We start from the raw sequence: 21,077 nt of genomic DNA on the forward strand, positions 1-21,077 counted from the left end.
GACTTCAAGCTACAAATTATCCTTAACTTAAACCTGAGTCCTGGCTAATTTCTTAAATGAAATTGTCCAGCCTTCATTTTTGGAACTGTCCATTATATCAAGATAAAAATTGTAAATTGATCTGTCAATAGTAACTGAGAGCCTGGTCAGACCATAGAGAGGTGCAAGCTGGCCTGACTCTATACTGGTGGCTAAAGCTGATTACTTTCTGTTTCAGCAGGTTAAGTTAAAGGTTATCTTTGCTTATTAATCTACCTAGTTAAGGGATTTTAAGTTTGTTATTTTGATGAACTTGAAGCAGTCCTGTGGGTGGTCCCAAGGTCTCTGCTTGTGTCTAAGATACATTTATTATTAAAAGAGGTGCTGGATGTAACAGTAATGTCTTCTTAAAGTTGGAAAGTCATCAACTTGTATAACCACAGGAGTGTCTTTGTAACATAGAATTCAAACAAAAAAGAGAATTAAACAAATCATATAAGTGCTACATGTACATCAATATGTTATTTGGTTTCAGACTTGAGGAGACGCGGGAAGAGTTCGAGGACTTTCAGGTGAGCAGTCGCGAGTTCGAGGCGGAGTTAGAAACACAGGTGGAACAATTAGAGAAGAAAAGTAAAACATTAGGACAAGAGAATTCTAGGTTACAACATGAAGTGGAATCATTAAGAGTAAGGAAGTTATTTAAGTATAATATAGTCAGTTTTTTCATCTGATCTGTGTTTTATTGCTCAGAAAGGCCACATTAAAAAGACTTTATTGCCATTTTATTTCATTGATCATGAAAATAGCTGCTCAATAACAATGCTGGACCTATAAGATCAAATGAGAACAATATGTTTTTATTGGTTTGACATTCATTTGTATGTATTGATTATGCATAAAGTTCAGTGTTTATCAACTATTTGAAAGGTTCAAATGAATGTCACAGTGTATATTTTATATCCCACTGCCCTATTTGTTTAAATGCAGTTTTATGTTGAAATGACTTATTTGACTGTATTATGTTTCTTGTTCAGTTACATATATCTTAAATCATGTTTTTCATAACTTAGTCAGTTCATAACGAAAAGTCACCAGGGTATGGTTTTATGAGAATTAATTAAATTTTATTTTAGTAAAATGACTAATAATTTGAAGGGCGCATGTTTACAAAAATCACCATTAACAGCCATATTTAATTAGAAAATGTTAGAAACCTTCAAATCACAGAGCAGAACGAACTCTTTCATATTTCAGTCTTTTAAGCACTTATAAGTTCACTTAAAGACTTTCTTACTGAACATTATATTCTATTTACTAGCTTAATTGTGCATAAAGAAAACATAAATAGATCGTAAAAATTGATAAAGTAAATGAATTGACAGGCCTTTCTTTCTGTTGTATGCATATGTATTAAATCCCTCAACATTGATATAAGAGATATGGTTATTTTGTGGTCTGAAGTAGAAAAATCTTTTGTTACCATAATGGTCAAGTGATACTTATAGAATTATTGTTCAGCATGACAGGTGTGAAGTTGTTGATATTTGTAGGTGTTTAATATTATGTATCTATTTAAGTAAGTACTTATAATTAGACCTGTTCATCAGTGGTAGGCAAATTCTTTTGAACTTCTGTCTTGAAAGCACAAGTAGAATAAATTAAAAAATGAGGTGCAGGCCCAATAAGACATTTTTCCTGAAAATTTTTGACTTAAAAACCCACCAACGAAAAAAGATGATGTTCAGTTTATGTTTTCAGTATTTGAAGAGTGCTGTCTTACAAATATAATGATTTTAAGGAGAAGTCAGATATATGATTTAAATGAAATATCTTTGGTATATCTATTGCGTAGTCAAAATATATTGACGTGCCAAAGCTAGATTCTGAGATATTTTTGTGCTGGGTCAGAATCTCGCTTGTAGAGGCGAGATTATTGCCCTGACACGAAAATAGCACAAGATCTCGTCACACAGTACAATTAGTTGGACTAATCTATTGCGGACCTTAGATTTGCCTGTTAAGAGTTCAAAAATGTGACTGATCATCAGACTATTTTTCTATGACTTGGTTGTTCATAAACAATAATATCCAAAAAATTGTCCATTGCATTTCTTTATTCACATTTCCAATGTAAAATGACTAAAACATTGTTGTTATTTTTTTAAAGGAGGGCACAATTATTCACATGTGTGACTCTGTTCTTAAATTGTAGATAGTCTACCTCACATGGCATATTGTATGTCTGGTTGTTTTGTATGTTCCAGCTTTACTGGTGGAGGAAGACCTCGGGTGCCCTTCCGTGCATTATTTCAGGCACAAACGGGCACCTGAGTAGAACCACCGTCGTTCCGTTAGCTAGCTGGATAGCTTCCTCACATGAAAGAATCCAAAGTCTCTGTCGGGATTCGAACCAACAGCGGTGAGGGGCAAGTGGTTTGAAGTCAACGACCTTAACCACTCGGCCACGGACGCCCCTGTGTCTGGTTGTGATCATATAAACTCTAAACATGCTGAATTTTTAATTGGACTTGTCCAGCTTCTAGTCTGTCATCAGTGTTTGTAATATCAAGATGAAAATGTAAAACCAGTCAGCCAAGAGTATACAGCCTGGTCAGACTGTACATACATTGCAAGTGCCATGGCTGGCTTGGATCTATACTACTGGTAAACCGTAATCAGTCAGCCAACAGTATAGAGCCTGGTCAGACTGCATGTACATTGCAAGTGCATTTGCAGGCTTGGCTTTATACCAAAGGCAAAAGTTTAATAACTTTCGGTTTCAGTATGATATGGGATTACATAATGGTTTTGTACTTCAGATATTGAATTGGTTATATATTGTACTAAAATTTTGTTCAGGAAGTTATGAGAGGTAATAATTTGTTTGAAATGAGTATGAAGGTCAGTACATTTGATCACCATTAGACAAGATTATTAACATTGACAGCTTTCACAAAAGACAACTTTTTATAATTCCTTGTAATTTTACTGTAATTTTGTGCTGCATAAATTCCTCTATGGATATAATTTACTTCCATCAAGCAAGGTTGTCTTATTTTGAACTCTGTGCTGTGCAAAATGCAATTATCATTATTAAAAAGTGAATGCCTGAGTGTCTAATATTTTTTTTGATATTGATATTCAAGGCCATTTAAAATCAAGTCTCAATTTTTGAAATTGAAAATCATTTAAACATGATATTAGGAAAGTAAACACATCAGATATAAGTCCTTCATACAGTGTACAAAGAGAGTGGAGTGAATGACTAGGTGGCAATGATGTCCTAGTGGTTGTGACTGACCTGCCATGGTTTAAGTCCTACAAGTAAAGGTTAAATATTCCATGTGAGGAAGCTATCGGGTTAAAGTGAGAATGTGACAAAATTCAGCCAAAGAAAATAAAACAACAAAAAAACTACTGCAGCAAATACTGAAGAAACATTAATATAATAAAAATCCTTCAGTTAGAAATTGTACTTACAATGATTACAGTGTTTAGATTTACTCTGGATTAAGTTTCTCCCAGTTACGACTTGAATCTGTAATAAGTTAATGTAATTACAGTTAATAACAGATTAATGGTGTACTATATTGACTTTTGACCATTCAGCAATTAGATTTTATATGACCGTTTAGTATATAAACTTCTCTCTGAAATAATACTCTCGATATGCAATATTTAATATTTATTATTATAACACTTTGTGTAAAAATCAAGAAATGTTTTTTTTTGGTTTTTTCCCCAAAGTTCAATGCTGCACTGTATACATGCTCGTTAGAAAAATATAAATATGTCAATTGCAGTGTCCGACTGTAAATTCCATTTCTGATACAACTGCATTGTAACTGTTTCTTTTAAGAAAAGTGAAAAAGACTTGAATGCAAAGTTTGAAAGTCACTATAAGAATAATGGTTTAGTTATGTATGTGTACATTGGACTCAATTAATTGATAATTAAACCATTTAGAAAATAAATACTTATAAATCATATCAAAATTAGTCACTGTGACTTAAGAGAAGCTTGTTTTACAAGGAATGTGAAACCAAATATATAATAAATGCAATAAAAGCTCTCATCAGTCATAGTGGACCCTAATTTTAAATTTTCATATTTAAAACCACTGTAGATATTACTTTTTTTTAACTCTGACATTACATTTACATATGTTTGAAAATTTAAGTTAATGTGCCTTTAAAGCCTGAAACAATTAAATGATAACTATTTACTATATATTCATGCAGATTGAATACTGTTATAAATTTATGTTGATAATTCAGATGTCTCATTGATTAAAACCTTTTGATAATCAGTTTTTGCTGAGCTGTCAACTGCTATTTATAAAAATATGATGTTCTGAATTGATGTAACTCGATGACAGATATTTTATCTTGACCTGTTATATGCTATATAATACTGTAAGATCAAGTTGGTTAAAGTTAAACTCCGTTTAATTGTTAAACATATTAAAGCTATTGATATGAGCGCGAAGTCAGCGTTTGCTGTATAGTCCGACAAATATTTACCTATTATTGACAAATCAGATAATGCACCTCCCAATTGTTGCGACGATTGTGAATTACTATTAAAGGGAACGATTATTTTGATATACAATCGGCCTATTGAACCTGCGGTGAGCTAATCATCATGTGATTTACCAATTATTTGATGTATCTATATTACGTCCTTTGATTGTAGTAATTCTTTATAAGTACTTTTTATAATAATGACCTTATAAGGTATGAAGATTATATATCTGTATTGCATCCTTGATTGTAAGAAGTTTGTAACTTTTTATAAGTACTTTTTTATGAAAATTACAAGAAAAATGAAAATGCTTGTACATGTACATCTGATTTGAAATAGATGTTATTTGGAACTAATGGCAAGTGTGCTTTTTCCAAGCTAATTCCCCCCATACCTTTACACAACTGGTCACGATTGATTAGTCAACCTCTTGTGCTTATTATCCCCCGCCGAAAGGTGGCGGGGATATAGAAATAGTCTCCGTCCGTCTGTCCTTCTGTCCGTCCGTTATATGCTATATAATAATACTGTAAGATCAAATTGGTTAAAGTTAAACTCTGTTTAATTGTTAAACATATTAAAGAATTATCTGCTCAACTACATATACATTCTTCCAATGAGCAAACACATTCGGCGGGGGATGGCCATGTTGACATGGCTTTTGTTTTCAAAGTTGTAACTGTAAAAGTTTGTTTTTACCCCTGGATTAGGTGGGAAAAACCCAACATATTCTAAAACCCAACATATTCTTTAAACTCGAGCAAGTCTTCAATGTATTTACAGTCCAACCCTGTTTATTCGAAGTGTCTGGGACTGAAAATTTACTTCAAATAATCGATGGGTTCGAATTATCGAAATCGGAATATTGTGATAGACGAAAACTACTCCACTTTGACCAATCATAGCAAAACTACCGAATACAACACACTTACTTCCTGTAATCAACTTAGGAAAATAAATATTAAGGAAAAGATGCGTAAAACATATTTTATTGGCATTGAAGACATAAATACTTGCATTTTATTCTACATTATGTATTGTTTCGTTTCGTGCAAAGCCTTGATAATGGCCGTGTTGTCACTACGTATCAAGAGCTCTTATAACAGTAACAGTAACGACATTAAAGTTATTATCATGATTGTGTAAATACACGCATGACTGTTGATGTTTTTTCACAAGTCGACTGGTCAGCGAGTGGATCTGTGGCAATTAGTCTGGCTTCAAATAATAGGTGTGAAATTCTTTCATGATTGTAAAATTGGATTCGAAAAATAGGAGGTATTCAGATAATGCATTTCGAATAATACACTTTTATTGACATTGATTTATATAGAAATAAAAACGGGACAGCCAATCTACTTCGAATAATGCCGGGCTTTCGAATAAAGGGTTGTCGAATACCGGGGTTGGACTGTATAATGATTTCTATGTTGTATATATTCATAGATATAGTCACTTTGGTTTGTTTTTATGATCTAGTAATAAAATAATAGTGTAAACATATTTTCCTGCATCTCTAACATGGAAAACTTGCCATCATAGAAGAAAAAATAATTAGCAAAATTCATAAATGACAAGAATTCTACAGAGAGACTTGCAAGAGAACAATGGAATGTTTGTTATGAACAACATCATCAAACACCAATAGCCCTACCTCATACTGGTGTTTTTGGCTGTTGTAAATCTATCATTATAGTATTTACTTCATATTTCTGTGCCAGTAATTGTCAAGTCATGCCAAGATAACTGGTAAAAAACAACAGTGTGTTAATAAAAAGTACATTCTTATAGTTAATAGTAGTATTTACATATGTTGGGTGGGGTTTATGCTTTTAACTGACAGTTTGACTATAGACTGTACAATTACAATTGTATGTCATTGATGTCTGATTTAAATGATTTATGTACAGAAAATTGGTCATTTCTTGTTCAGAATAGAGAAACATTTGTTTGGTATTAAACTGGCTGTCTAGCTAGTGTTCGACTGAAAGTGAAACACCATTAACAATTGTACTTAACTCAAAAATAAATACACATATGTATCATGATAAATGATACATAATTATTTCTCCATGGAGCCAAAATATTAAGATTATAGCAATAAATCATTCCATCCTATATTGGCAATAGTTACAGCTATGAAAAGTGTCTATTTGTAATTCATCTATTAAGATAATTGGTCATATTTGTATATAGACTAAAGATTATTAGCCAGTTTAACCATCATTCTGCTGATAATTATAATAGCTTGGATTTTGGGTCAGTCTAAATTGTTAATGAAAGGGTTTTTAAGTATGTATACTATTGATAGGCATGGGTGCTCAAGATGCTCAAACTAGAATTATTGTCTCATAATTGATGGTATTAATTTGCCTTTCTATGTATGGAATGCATGTGCTAGTAGGGAGCATTTGACTGTCTATTACAGTATGTCAACAAGAAAAGCATTGATGCAAAGCATCAAAGGGCGACGCCAAAAGAATTTGATCCAGATTTGCACCTAAATACTTAACAAAAGATGTGTACTTTATAGCAGTACCATTACATGTGACCTGGAGGCTAGGGCCAGGTTAAGTTGAAACTTAAACCAAAAAAGAATAGACTCTGTCTTGCCAAGATGCAAAGGCAATTTATAGTCAATTAAGCAATCTTATAAGACTCATGTTATAAGAAAGAATTTCTTCAGATTTAATTTATGAGACACAAGGATTCCTGAGTCATCAGCATATAATCACTGGCACGAGTATCGGACCTGGGAAGAAAAAATATGACCAGATGACCAGATTGATAAAAAAAACTGTGTTTATAAAAACCAAAACAAAAAATGTAAATAATGATCCCCTTTAAAAATATACTTTCAACTTGAAGTATATTTTTAAAGGGGGTCATTATTTACATTTTATTTTGGTTGTTGACACTTTTAAGATGAACACGGGTTTTTTTTACCAATCTGGTCATATTTTTTCATCCAAGGTCTGATACTCGTGCCTGTGCATTATAATAAAGCTTATTGCTTAGGGTTGAAGACATGTAATTGACATATATTAGACATAAAAGAGGACCTAAAATGAACATCAGGGGACAGCATAGGTACTCAGAGCAGTAGTAGAATAAGTACCAGCCACATCAACCAGCTACTATCAGAGATAAGACTTAAACCATGTAAGAATGTCATTATATATGGCAGATGCTTGAAGTTTCATGAAGAAGAAGAAAAACAACTTCTTCATGTGCAGTATAGTGTGTTCAACTGTATCAAATGCCCTTTGTAGATCTAAAAGTATCATGCAATACTGCCTTTGTCCATTTCAAATAATGCAATCTGTTAAATGAATCAAACATGTGTCAATTGAAAAACCATTTCTAAACCCTGACTGAAACTACCTGACCATGACTCGAACCCATGACTTTCAGAAGACCAACTGAGCTATCCGGCCGGCTACACATTTTCTTTTTAATAATGAAACAGTTCTAAACCACAACATATTTCCCCACTATATCGATTTGTGTTCGTGAATTTCTTATGTTACAGAGCATAGGAAATTGAACTCATGCTTATATGCAGTCATAGGATGAGATAAACTTTGAGCTTGACCAGAACTCATTAACCTGTGACCAACATAAGAAGAAATTTTATGAAGGCTGATTTGTATTTTGCATCAAGGGCACCGGGCAAAAACATGAAAATGCAACAAACAAACCACTTTGTGGTAGATTGTATTTTCATGTTTTCATCTGGCGCCCAGTTACTTTTTGTACTATGTTGGTTTTCATGTGGCACAAATCACCCACTATAAATTTAGTGCACAAATTTATTCAAGGGCAAGTAACAATCTACTCTATGTACAGTCTGTTGTCGCGTTGACTCAGGAGACCTGGATGTTGAGACCGGTGTCTCTTCATTACAAATAGATAAGACAGAAGCTGTCCTTTTCAAACTATGCACATGTTAGAAAAAAAATAGAATAACTATTCAGAATATGATTTTTGAGACTTTATTAATTATATTGCTTGATCCAAGTTTAAGGACATTTTCAATCAATACATGTTTTATCATTTATAACTTTAAATGAAAGTCTCATCCCTTTAATAATAATGACATAACTGTATCTCTTTAAATGCAGAAAAATTATAAGTCTCAACATATCAATATACTACTGTCTAAGATATACATGTACATGCACACGTATAACATTAATAATTCCCAGTTTATATTAAATAAATATGAAATCCTAACATTAACATTAACATGCTTTTGATGACCTTACAACTGGTGAATTATATACAACAAAAATAGTATTATAAGTAATACCTAAGATAGACATAAAAGAACAAATAATTTAGTAAACATAAGTTACTTCCCCTTAAAATAAAGAAAACCTGAAACCCAAAAGAACACGATAAACAGCAAAATTATGAAATGTTGCAGGTTCAATTTTATCAAGCCATTCAAATTAATGGTAAAGTATTCATAAAAAAATAGATGGCCATGTGTCAGCAGTAATTGCAGAAAATCGGATAGCTTTCAACATCTGGATACTGGTACACTTTGTAAAAACAACCATTCTGCGCAACAGATAAATGTAATAAGGATAAAATCAATAGGATAATCGTTTACAACAGTTTCATTACCTATCCTTATACTCAATTGCAGGTGAACTTTCTTCTTGTAGGAAAATTTTGAAAATGTATAAATGATACGGCCTCAATCTAGACCACAACGATATTCGAAATCCGGGTTTTAGTATTGTCATTAAAACTAAGGGACAAGCTGTTAAACTTAACCCGCAATTTCGTGAAAATAATATCACAATGCACATGCTTTTTACATAAAGTTATTAAATACAAATATAACAACACATTTGTTAACTTGATTTTTACGAATCAAAATAAAACTAATTTACACAACATGAAATTAACTGCTAATAATAACAGCTCCTTCCATAGGCAAAAATAAAAAGCGTTCCATAATAGACGACGCCGCTCACCGGCGTCGCCAAAAATGTTTCCAAAATCACTATATCAGGAAATGAAATAACATTTGACACTAAATACAGTCATGCCTCTTTGTTCTTTGTTAGTCTAAAAAAAGGGGGACCTGAGGTTTCCTTTAACAAGTAAAGCTAAAATCTCACTGTATGACCTTTGACTTAATATCTAGCAAATCAACTCCTCTGATACTAAAAGATTGAGTTGCTTTATTGTATAAACATTTGTAGCTTAACAGTGTTAAAAAATATGGAGAGCTTTGTACTCACCCTGGTGTTAGCATCGCTGTCACAGTCACACTTTGATTAAAGTTTTTGCGTGCAAGTTTATATCTCTAAAAATACTTAAAAGAATGGTTGAAAATTCTCATACTTGTTCTCTATGATAACATGTATCTAACATGATGGGCACATGTCCCATAACTCTGAGTTACCTTTTAACAGAGTTATGCTCCTTTTCTTACTGTCAGGCATTGAGAATCGTTAAATGTGCTGTCTTACTGACAGCTGTGGTTTCTAGCAAGAATTATATCAATGTGTATATAATTATATTATTTTCATTCTTTTTCAGTCAAAATTAGAGACATTACATGGGCAAAGTCATACTCAAATATCTGATTTAGAAAGTGAACTTTTACAAGTGCGGGCATTTAAAGATGAGTTACAAAAATATATACGAGAATTGGAACAGTCAAATGATGATTTAGAAAGAGCAAAAAGGTAAACTTTTGTTTTCTGTGTGTTAACATAGGATTTCAGAGAGAGGTCTGAGGGATTTAACTATCATGTAATTTTTAGATAAAAAATGGGAAACATAAAACTGGTGACAGGTTCCTGTGGCTATAGGAGTAATGTGATGACTTGTAACAACCATGGTCTAGAATTCTTGTAACATTATTAAGAAAAGTGTTCCTCGCCAGGTACCTTCTTTTAGTTGTAGCTTAACATAAAAGTGGGCATTAAAATTATATTACAGACAGACATTTGAAACAGTAAGGTTACAAGTCTAAAATTAATGTTGGTGTAAGCATTTTTTTTCCATATATTGTTAAGACCATCAACAAATACCATAAATGTGTATTCAGTCATTATAATGGAATAGTAAGAAAGTATATTTGTAAGCAGTACAATAGAGGCAAACACAATAAATGAATCATACAGATTCAGTTAATGTAATATAAATGGTGTAACATACACTTAACATTATGAAGAGTACACTTGACATGATTTTATTTACATAGACATGATGTCTTACCCATTATTTTATTGTGTGCTTGTTAACGTAAGAAGTATGGGCTTGTGAGATGATTCATTAGTTTATTCATTTGCCGTCCTCTTGTATTTTATTTATATTTTCTACATCAAGCTTCAAAAATGCTTGAATTTTGGCAATCAGATCAACATTTTCAATATCATTTTCTTACTAAATCATAAAATGCTCTTATGTATATGTATTATCTTAATTCATCTACTTTGGTTAGCCTTGTAGCAAAACTAAAGGACCCTTACCACTGTGGGTTTGAATTCAACCAATGTCTTTAATTCCATGAGAGGAATGTCAGTGGTTTAAGATGTTCAATAGTGCCTGAAATAATTTGAAATAATTATATAGATGCACCTGAGTTATTTCCCCCCCCCCCCCCACACACACACCATTTGGCATTAAACCTGAAAAGTCACTATGACTTTCTCAGTGTCTATGAGACCATTATGTATTCTCCCTGTCCCCACACTTCACACACGCTAAAGTGTAACAATGCAGGGCATCCATCCATTTCACCACTGTCATATCTTAATATTGCCTTATGCAAACATTTCAGTGTATGAAATGTAGGTTGAGTTAATATAGATATTGCATCTAAATCAATTTTGTCAAGTTGAAGTACTATTTACTTAACAAATCTTTTTATTGACATTATGACATTGTAAAATTTCATTATGTTACAATTTATGTGAGAAATACCAGCAGAGTTGCCCTAACCTCAATAAGAAAATTAATTTAACTTGTTAGTGATCCTTATCAAAAGGCTCATTAGACAAGTTTAATTCAGTTATTTGATTCTGAAACTGTCCATTTTCAGTTTTAGGGAATTATTTTAAATATACTTTAAAAGAACTCCACTAAATAAACTTTGAAATTGTTGCATAGATCCATTGAAGGACTGAAAATGGAGTATAATAAAGAAATCTACTCAGAATTGACTTAAAATCGATAGGTGGTGGGGCAATTCTTAGCACGTTTTGAATGAAAAGAGTTTTGAGTGAAAAACATTTTGGGTGAAAAGCGTTGCAATGCTTTTCATTTAAGATTCATGCCAAAAAATCTCAGTGGAGTCACTTTAACTGAGCATGCAGCCAGCAGTCTAACAACAACAATATATATGTTTATGTGGCTATAAAGTGGTGGTATAGGACTGTTTTTAGTGTCTCTAGGTTACATATTTTTATTTTGATATATATTTTTTCGTTTTTGTATTTTCAGGGCAACAGTTGTATCATTAGAAGATTTTGAAACTAGGTTAAATCAGGTAGGTATATTCCTCTATATATCAATAAATTAAGATAGGTGTGCTACTGTAAAAGACTAAGTAGGCATTACCAGCCGTCTGGAATTATGTAATAAACAATTCTGGTAACATTGACCTTAGATGAATAACAAAAGAAAAATGAAAATAAAGGATATAAAAATGAACAGGATTTAACATTTGCTGGCATGATTTCAGAAACACATTCATTATATTTTAGCTCATTAGTTATTCATGGGAATAACCTGTTTGAAACAGAAAAATGCAGTAACCAAGTGCAAGTTTACTTTTATGTGATAGATTGCTTTCACAATTAGTGTTGAATATATAATTATGCAGGTTAAAAAGTTTGAAAGTAATGTATTAATTGCCTTTTTAACACTGTTTTGTAGTTTTGAAGTGTAGAAACTGACAAAGAGGGTGGTAGGCTTGAGTGGTTAATTATCTTATACGCATCAAAACTCCAAATTAATTGGTCTACCGGGTGTATACCACTTATCACTTACTGACTTGTCCATTTGTCTGAATAGGTGCAAAGTTAATATAATCTACCTAACCTGGTATATTTTCTGCCCTGAGCCTTCTCAGCAACTTGAACAAGAAAATGAAATGCATTTTCTGTGGGAAAGTGAGAAAAAGATACCAGTATGTTAGAACAACCCGTTTTTTTATGCTGAAAGCTCCTTCAAATATAAAGCAGATGTTAGGCAACTTCTGGCTTTACTCTGTTTGGAGTACATGTATTTTGAAACCATATTGTATAAGTTTTAAACTCTCATTAATTTTTTTGCATGAATAATGATGCATACATTAAGTTATTTATAAATATATTTTATACAAAATTAACATTGCAAGGCATGCTGTGAATTAGAGCTTTCTCATCCATATAATTGACAAAATAATAAAAATAATATAGCCTGTATTGTCTGATTGTGAGAAAAGTTTGAATTTTGCTATAAAATTAATCATTGGGTGAACATTTTTGTGTACTGAACTGGGTACTTTTCAGCTAAATTTGACATTTTTTATGTTCCCCTCTCCCAATCTTTTAATTTATTGTTGATTTTTCATATTTGATCAAAGGGAAGCAACTTCTCTTCTTACTCTGCTTATTTCTATTGTTTGTTATAATGTAACTAAAGGAAAATGAAATATTTTGGGAAGACTTTTAAGACATTTAACTTAGTTTAGTGCTCAAATTACTAGATGGTTTAAACTTTTTTCACGAATGACAAGCCTTTTATGAAAATGTGTTATTCTTTATTACGAAAGGTTGCTAAAGAAACTGCAATTCTCTATTTTGACTGTAGACATGCCTTTATAAAATGTACATTTTTGGCTGTATAAAAACCATTGTGTACTATATTTACAGTTGAAAGTCTCTATACTGGAATATATGAATCAGTTTGTCTTGCCAGTATAGTTGTCCACGGGTATTATTGTCTGGAACATAACTTAGAAGATGTAATGGGATGATGGGTGGTTTGGGTACATTTGCAAGAAGATTTTGTGGGGTCTGGTGTGATTGGGGGTGTTTTTGCATCATGTTTGGGGCAGTTTTAGCAAAGGTTTCTTGAAATGCTATTGAATTTTTCTGGCTGTAAAATTGTTTGTATATTATAGGCAGTAGATATTCCATTGTAGAACAATTTGTTTTTTCCCCTGCGTAATTAAGTTATATCAATATGTTGAGTTATATATATTTTAGGCTATAGAAAGAAATGCATTTTTAGAAAGTGAATTAGATGACAAAGAGACATTATGTGAGACAGTACAAAGGTTGAAGGATGAAGCTAGAGGTTTGTTCATAGCCATAGCATGAAAGGCTTAAAATTTGTTTGTCTTTTAATACACACATTTATTTCAGTAGTAAATATACTTTGTCAACAAAACTGCAAGCTGATGTCGAAGATTGTTGACCTCTTGCCCCTAGTTGCTGTGGGTTTGAATCCCCCTTAGAGACTTAATGTTCTTTGACGTAATGAAGCTATACCTCTGACTTATGGAAATTTGTTAGACCTACTCATCAACCTACTCTACTCGCACCCACTTGTAACTGAAATAAAGCACAAAGGATTAAGTTAACTAAGGTCTTCATCAAACAGTAAAACTAGAAAGTTACCATATGACTTTTACTACCTATTATTTTCACAGATGTGTATTTCTTCATGTTATTTTTGCAGATTCACTTATATTTTTTACTTTCACTGATTAGTTTCTTGTACACAGATATATGTCTACACGAACAATGTTTATTTTCTTCACAGATTTACGACAAGAGATTGATGTACGAGAAAAACCTCTATCGCAGTCAGGTTCAGGGGCCACAACTCCTACAAACCCTGAAAGTCGCCTTCAAGAAAAGTCACATAACAATAATAAACTGTCAAATAAAAGTATAAATGAACCAAATGGTACAATAAATCACATTGACCAAGGTGGAAACATTACTCCAAACAAAGGTAAGGGAATCTTGGTGTTATGAATGTATATCTGAGAGTGAAAATTGAAGGTTTATAGCTACACTATCCTAACTCAATGAATTTATAGAACCAGTTATGCTAGTGTTGCAATAAACATATAATATCTAATGTCATTTTACAACTATGTGAGATTTTTCATTTCTGATTTTCACAAGCATGTACTATGGGTGAAAATATGGAAAATATCTCACTTTTAGTTTATCATATTCCATATCTTTTGAAATTTCATTAGTGAATGCTTATGTGTGAAGTGAATAGAGAAAAAAAGACTACCTATGAGAAGGTGAGAGAAACTTTGAGATATACGGGTTATTGCTTGAATAGAATAACACAGTATTTTAGCTTAAACAAAGTAAAAACTAGATATGCTAAAGTTTTTTTCCAGACATGTTTTAAAACGTCCAACATAGTTATTTGTAATGAACTATTACAGAAAACGCACCATATTTTACTATCAGACTTTAGTATACCAAATGATGCTTTGGAAATAATCATTATAATTAAACTTGACTAATAACTGAGTAACCGAAAAAATGTCGGTTACAGATTTTTGTAATTAAAAGTGTCACGCATTTATGTTGTAAGGGAAAGAACATACTGAATGATAAATTGATTTAACCTTTTGTTACAGTTACTTCCCTTTTGTTAAAGCTTTCAAATTATTAACATGTGACTTATAAATAGCTCATGTTGCGTCAATCAAAGTCTGGCCTAAACTATACTCTGCTGTTTGTGGAATCTCCATGTTATATAGAGTTTAAGAAATTTGATGACTGTATAGGAAAACCTTTCCTGTTACATATTTCTAGTGAAATAAACCTGATATGTGTTTTGTTATACTCAAATTGCTATCATATGTTGTGAGAAATTAAACCTACACAAATCATATGAGAATTCAGTATTCACAAAGGGAACAGCTGTGACAGTTGTTTTTATACCAGTTTATGTATCTGCATGCTAGATTTGAAAAAAATGAAACAAAAAAAATAAGGGGAAAAATTCATCACAATTCTGTTTTAACTGTTAATGTACTGATTAAGATTTTCTTAAATGGGCTAACTGGCCATTATTAAAGGCACATTATGCTTTAGAAATCAATAACTTTCTAAAATCTGTAGAAAAGTCAAATATGTTTTCAATAATGTTTAGCTTATGGATTTAGAGCATTTACGATGTTAAACAACTGACAAATGTAGCAATAAATGTGCAGGAATGTGTCGTAAACATAGCAAAATGTCGACAAAGTAGTCTTTTGACTTCCATACACAATACAGAATTTTATTTTATGCTTTTCAGTGGATTATTGATTTATCCGTGAAAATTATATTTGATAATTTCACAGTGAAAATTATCAAAATATAATTTCACTTTTTTCAATGACGAAACTACTTTTTTAAGATTTTCCCCATGTGGTACCTCAATTTTATTTTTACTGACAATTCTGACAATGTCAGGCTGTTAAAAGAAATAGCAAAGCTGAAATAGATAAATAACTTAAATGTCAAAAGTAATAAAGAGAGAAAACTTACTTCTATTTATTCAAATTCCAATCACCAAATTTCGTCTCTAAATTTTTTTGTTTCGTTTTTACAGTCTGAAAAATACATTCCTTCCCCATGCAAAACTGCTCTTGATGACATTTGGGCATATTAAAGTATCCTACGAGCAATAACTGCCGTATGCTTTATGAAAAATTGAAAAGCATTGACAGCCATCACTCGTAGAATAAGTAAAACAACCCAGCGTTCCTTAGCAAGCTTCCAAGTTTTCCATTTTCCTAGCTCCTTTTCTGAATGTTTTCACTTCTGTCATCACTTATTTTTTGTCTGTTACAATCCTCAAATAAGTTTTCTTTCTTTTAAAAAGGTGTATGACTAACAAATCCAAATTATATCCCTCTGAATCTTACACAATTATTTTCCTCCCTTTAAAAAATGGCTGCCGCTTACATTTTACAAAGCCAGGTCTAATATAAATTCGCAGTAAGTAACAGAAATATGGATGGATGGTTGGACTTTTTCTCCTACAAGAATTGTTTGTTTTTATTATTAAAACAAGCGATCATTCATATTTTTTGATAAAATGAATAAATATCACCGTCATTTAACCTTGATTGACGGACTTATTTTTCAGCTCAAGACTTCTTGTTTTTAATGAGAAATTCCGTCTAAATGGGGCTCTCAATGGGGGAAACAGATTTTAATATTAACGTTAAAATTATGGAAATTTTGTTTTAACTTGTTTTTAAGCATAAAATAAAAAGAAAATTTGTCTGTTTGTTGTGTAAGATGTAATTTTATTTCATCTCGTGAACTTTAAAAACAGTATTCTCACTTGTGGCTACGCCACTCGTGAGAATACTGTTTTTAAAGCCCACTCGATGAAATAAAATTTTATCTTACACACAAACAAACAAATATCCTCTATATTATAATTACATGTTACTTTGTATACCAATTGCCAAAAAGAAAAGGAGCAACAGATAATTCATCTATATGGCCAATGATTAACTATTTGGAAACTGTAACATGATAGAGAAATAAAAGTTTTTGGAGAATAAATATGATAGCATTTCTGATGCTTAATGGGCCTGTAAAACTAGAATTTAGTCTTTAGACATTATTTGTCAGACTGGATTTACGAGTGGCTAAAACTAATCACTGTCTGTTACAGCAGGGTACGGGTTAAGAAATCATTTTAACACCTATGACTTTCAATCTGTGCAATTACAGGGGAACATTTTTTCCCCAAAGACTTGAAAGAAGATGTTTTGTGTAAGGTAATATTGGTTCTATCTGGTGGCATTGCAATGATTTAGGACTGGTATTGAAAACCAGGAAAACTGGAAAACATCTGCCTGACAATGTAATAGCAGGTTTCTTTTAAACAACAGAGCAACATGGTGTCTTGTTTTATATGTCAAGTAATAATTGAGCCACGTCATGACAAAACCAACATAATGGGTTTGCGATCAGCATGGATCCAGACCAGCCTGAGCATCCGCGCAGTCTGATCAGGATCCATGCTGTTTGCTTACAAACCCTATTACAAGTAGAGAAACTGATAGCGAACAGCATGGATCCTGATCAGACTGCGCGGATGCGCAGGCTGGTCCTGATCCATGCTGGTCGAAAACACATTATGTTGGTTTTGTCATGACGCGGCTCATATAAAGGGTAAAGAATAAAGTTGTGAAACTATTGGTTGCTCTTCTTTGCTATTTAGAAATGCATGATAGCTTGAATACAAATGTCAAGTTTTTTTTCTTGCACCATAGGGTATATACATGTAGATAAGCAATATTTAATTCAGCATGTATTTTTGTTTCTTTCAAAGTCTTAATAATAACTGTGTTGACATCTGGTATGTAGGAATATATGGTGCATTCTAAGAAATTTCAAAAATGCAAAAAGTTATCTATGGAGTTGTTTTATCTTTAAAGATTTAAAGATATCTTTTATTGAATTTTAAAGGGTAATACAATAATTGAAGTGTAAAACCATTTATACTTTGTACTTGATTTTAAGGGGAGGGAGACCTTGTGGTTAAGGTGTCTGCCTCTCAACCCAGGGATAAACTGTAAATTTTGTTAAGACATTTACATTATTATTATTATATGTAAATACTCTTTATTATTTGATATTATCAATAGGCATGTTTAGATCTGCATGTAAGTTTTCTCCATGTTTTCTAACCTCCATATACATACATTTCTTATACCAACGAAAAAAAAGATAAACTTACATTTTCATTATAAAAATCCATTCATTATACTTATATACATATTTATTGTTAGAGCTGTCAGCGATTGAAATGATGTTGATGTATCATTGATATGTTTTTATTTATTGATTATCAATTCAGATTTAGAAAAAATCATTGATTTTGACTGGTAAATATAATTTCTAGAAATGATCAGATTTAGAAAAAATCATTGATTTTGACTGGTAAATATAATTTCTAGAAATGAAGAAAATTCACCAAAACATAACCTGAAGCAGGTGCCCTGTCTAAAAGACAATTCTAATATTTTGTGGATATATCTTCCATATCCTTTAGACTGAATCAATGACAGCTCTATTTATTGTGTTTAGTTGATCCTTTTATTTCGTGATTTGTGCATTATTTGTGTTTTGTTTGCAGGCATCCCTACCATGAATGGCGGTACCCCACTCACGCCGTCGGCTCGAATATCTGCACTTAACATAGTAGGCGATCTGTTACGAAAAGTTGGAGTAAGTACTTCTGCCAATAACTGACAAAAAAACCTTGCAAGTTTTGATGTGCTTCCACTTTTATCCTTTTCTTTTTCAATAACTAAAGTTTTACACCCAAAAATTAAAAAAAATGTTTGAATCCAAAAGAAATGACATATTTTGAACATATAAGATCTATAGTTCAGTGCAGAACCTAAGCAATTGCATTTAAATGGCGAATAGAATCATCAGACTGTATTGTAGTAATTCTAGTAATGTATGATCACAATAACTTTTTCATGTAACTTTATCAAAGTTGTCATTTTTTGCATGGATCATTCTCTTTCATTTGTGACTGTTGTTAAGTTTTTAGCTCACCTGTCACAAAGTGACAGGGTGAGCTTTTGTGATCACTTTTCGTCCGGCGTCCGGCCAGCGTCCGTCCGTAAACTTTTACTTTAAATGACATCTCCTCATTAACCACTGAGCCACTTTCATCCAAACTTCACAGGAATGTACCTTTGGTGGGCACCTTTAAAAATTGTTCAAAGAATTTAATTCCATGCAGAACTCTGGTTGCCATGGCAACCGAAAGAAAAAACTTTAAATATCTTCTTTTAAAAAACCGAAAGAGCTAGAGCTTAGATATTTGACATGAAACATCTTCTAGTGAGTGTCTACCAAGTTTGTTCAAATAAAAGCCCGGGGGTCAAAATTGGCCCCGCCCCAGAGGGTCATTGATTTTCCCTATATGCATATAGTAAAAACTTAAAAAATCTTCTTTTAAAGAACCCAAAGAGCTAGAGCTAAGATATTTAGCATGAAACATCTTCTAATGAGTGTCTACCAAGTTTGTTCAAATAAAAGCCCTGGGGTCAAAATTGGCCCCGCCCCAGGGGGTCATTGATTTTCCCAAAATGCATATAGTAAAAACTTAAAAAATCTTCTTTTAAAGAACTCGAAGAGCTAGAGCTAAGATATTTAGCATGAAACATGTTCTAATGGGTGTCTACCAAGATTGTTCAAATAAAAGCCCTGGGGTCAAAATTGGCCCCGCCCCGCGGGTCATTGATTTTCCTTATATGTGTATAGCAAAAACTTAAAAATCTTCTTTGAAAAAAACCCAAATAGCTAGAGTTTAGATATTAAGCATGAAACATCTTCTGGTAAGTGTCTACAAAGTTTGTTCAAATAAAATCCCTGGGGTCAAAACTGGCCATGCCACAGGGGTGTCATTGTTTTTAACTATATGTGTATAGTAAAAACTTAAAAAATCTTCTTTTAAAAAACCCAATGAGCTAGAGATGAAACATCTTCTTATGGGTGTCTACCAAGTTTGTTCAAATAAAAGCCCTTGGGTAAAAATTGGCCCTGCCGGGGGAGGGGGTGGGGGAGGGCAGAGGTCATTGTTTTTCATTATATGTGTGTAGTAAAAACTTAACATCAAGAAACATCTTCTAATGGGTGTCTTAAGTTTGTTCAAATAAAAGCCCTGGCGTTTAAACTGGCCCTGCTCCAGGGGCCTATATACAGGTGAGCGACCTCAGGGCCATCATGGCCCTCTTGTTTATTTAAAAGAACAGTAGAGAAGTTTAGTTTTTTAGTATCTCGAATAAAAAGGAGGCCATTATACATTTGTTCCAAAGTATACTGAAATTTTATCATGTTGTTTTTTCGTCTGTGTTTATTTGCATGATTTTTTTCTTAAACATTTTTGTTATTCAAATATATACCTTGAATGTAATTCTCAAAAGTTGATTCCGTTATTTTAGGAAGGTTTATCCCTTTGAGAATGTGTAGAAACACAGAAAAGAAAGAAGACTGTGAACCTATGAATAAATTTATACTGGCCTTGGATTGTCATATATGACCTAGGCAGTAGATGTTTTTTCAGTAGCAACAAGTATTATTTTGAAAACAATTGACTGTAAAGAGCATGGTTTTCCAGATGGTGCTTTTTCTCAATTAAATGTTTTTATATGTCCCGCTAGCTTCATGTGCCATTCCTAGAAGATCAGCATTCTTTCTGCATATGTCGAATCTCGAGTAAGTTGTGCTTTACTTGGCAACTCCTCAAGCATCTTTGCCATCTAGCACTTACCAACATTGGATGGTTGCCTAGCAACACAAGGGTCAGTAGGTCAGATGTTCTTGGTAGGTTGCCCACAAGCACTAGGCAATGCATTTCCATGTCCATTTTGTAAACATTACCCTAATTTGGCCCCTATACCCGCTTACTGGCAGTGTACCAGTAACCAAAAGAAATTTTTACCAAAGCACATTTAAAATCATATTAGTTGTATTGAAACACAAAGGTCAAAGTTTATTGCAAGATTTTACCCCAATGAGTGCTAGATGTTTGCTGTAACATTGTTCAAC

The 21,077-nt window shown here is 32.5% G+C and overlaps 1 protein-coding gene across 10 annotated transcripts in view; it reads left to right on the plus strand.

Moving 5' to 3' along the window:
• The window catches only part of LOC132740068 (nuclear distribution protein nudE-like 1), a 57,253-nt gene that overhangs the window by 14,733 nt on the left and 21,443 nt on the right, over window positions 1-21,077 (plus strand). For 5 of the 10 annotated variants that reach the window (XM_060727927.1, XM_060727926.1, XM_060727925.1 and 2 more), the window contains exons 2-7: window positions 515-668; window positions 10,066-10,214; window positions 11,977-12,022; window positions 13,728-13,818; window positions 14,287-14,481; window positions 18,646-18,737. In XM_060727927.1, the coding sequence (XP_060583910.1) occupies window positions 515-668; window positions 10,066-10,214; window positions 11,977-12,022; window positions 13,728-13,818; window positions 14,287-14,481; window positions 18,646-18,737 (727 nt within the window). The remainder of the gene's footprint in view (window positions 1-514; window positions 669-10,065; window positions 10,215-11,976; window positions 12,023-13,727; window positions 13,819-14,286; window positions 14,482-18,645; window positions 18,738-21,077) is intronic. The other 5 variants (XR_009627093.1, XR_009627094.1, XR_009627096.1 and 2 more) reach the window with 1 other exon arrangement.

This window comes from Ruditapes philippinarum, unplaced genomic scaffold (genome assembly GCF_026571515.1).
Source record: "Ruditapes philippinarum isolate M1 unplaced genomic scaffold, ASM2657151v2 ctg3003_1_1_1_1, whole genome shotgun sequence".
Classification (NCBI taxonomy): Eukaryota; Metazoa; Mollusca; class Bivalvia; order Venerida; family Veneridae; genus Ruditapes; species Ruditapes philippinarum.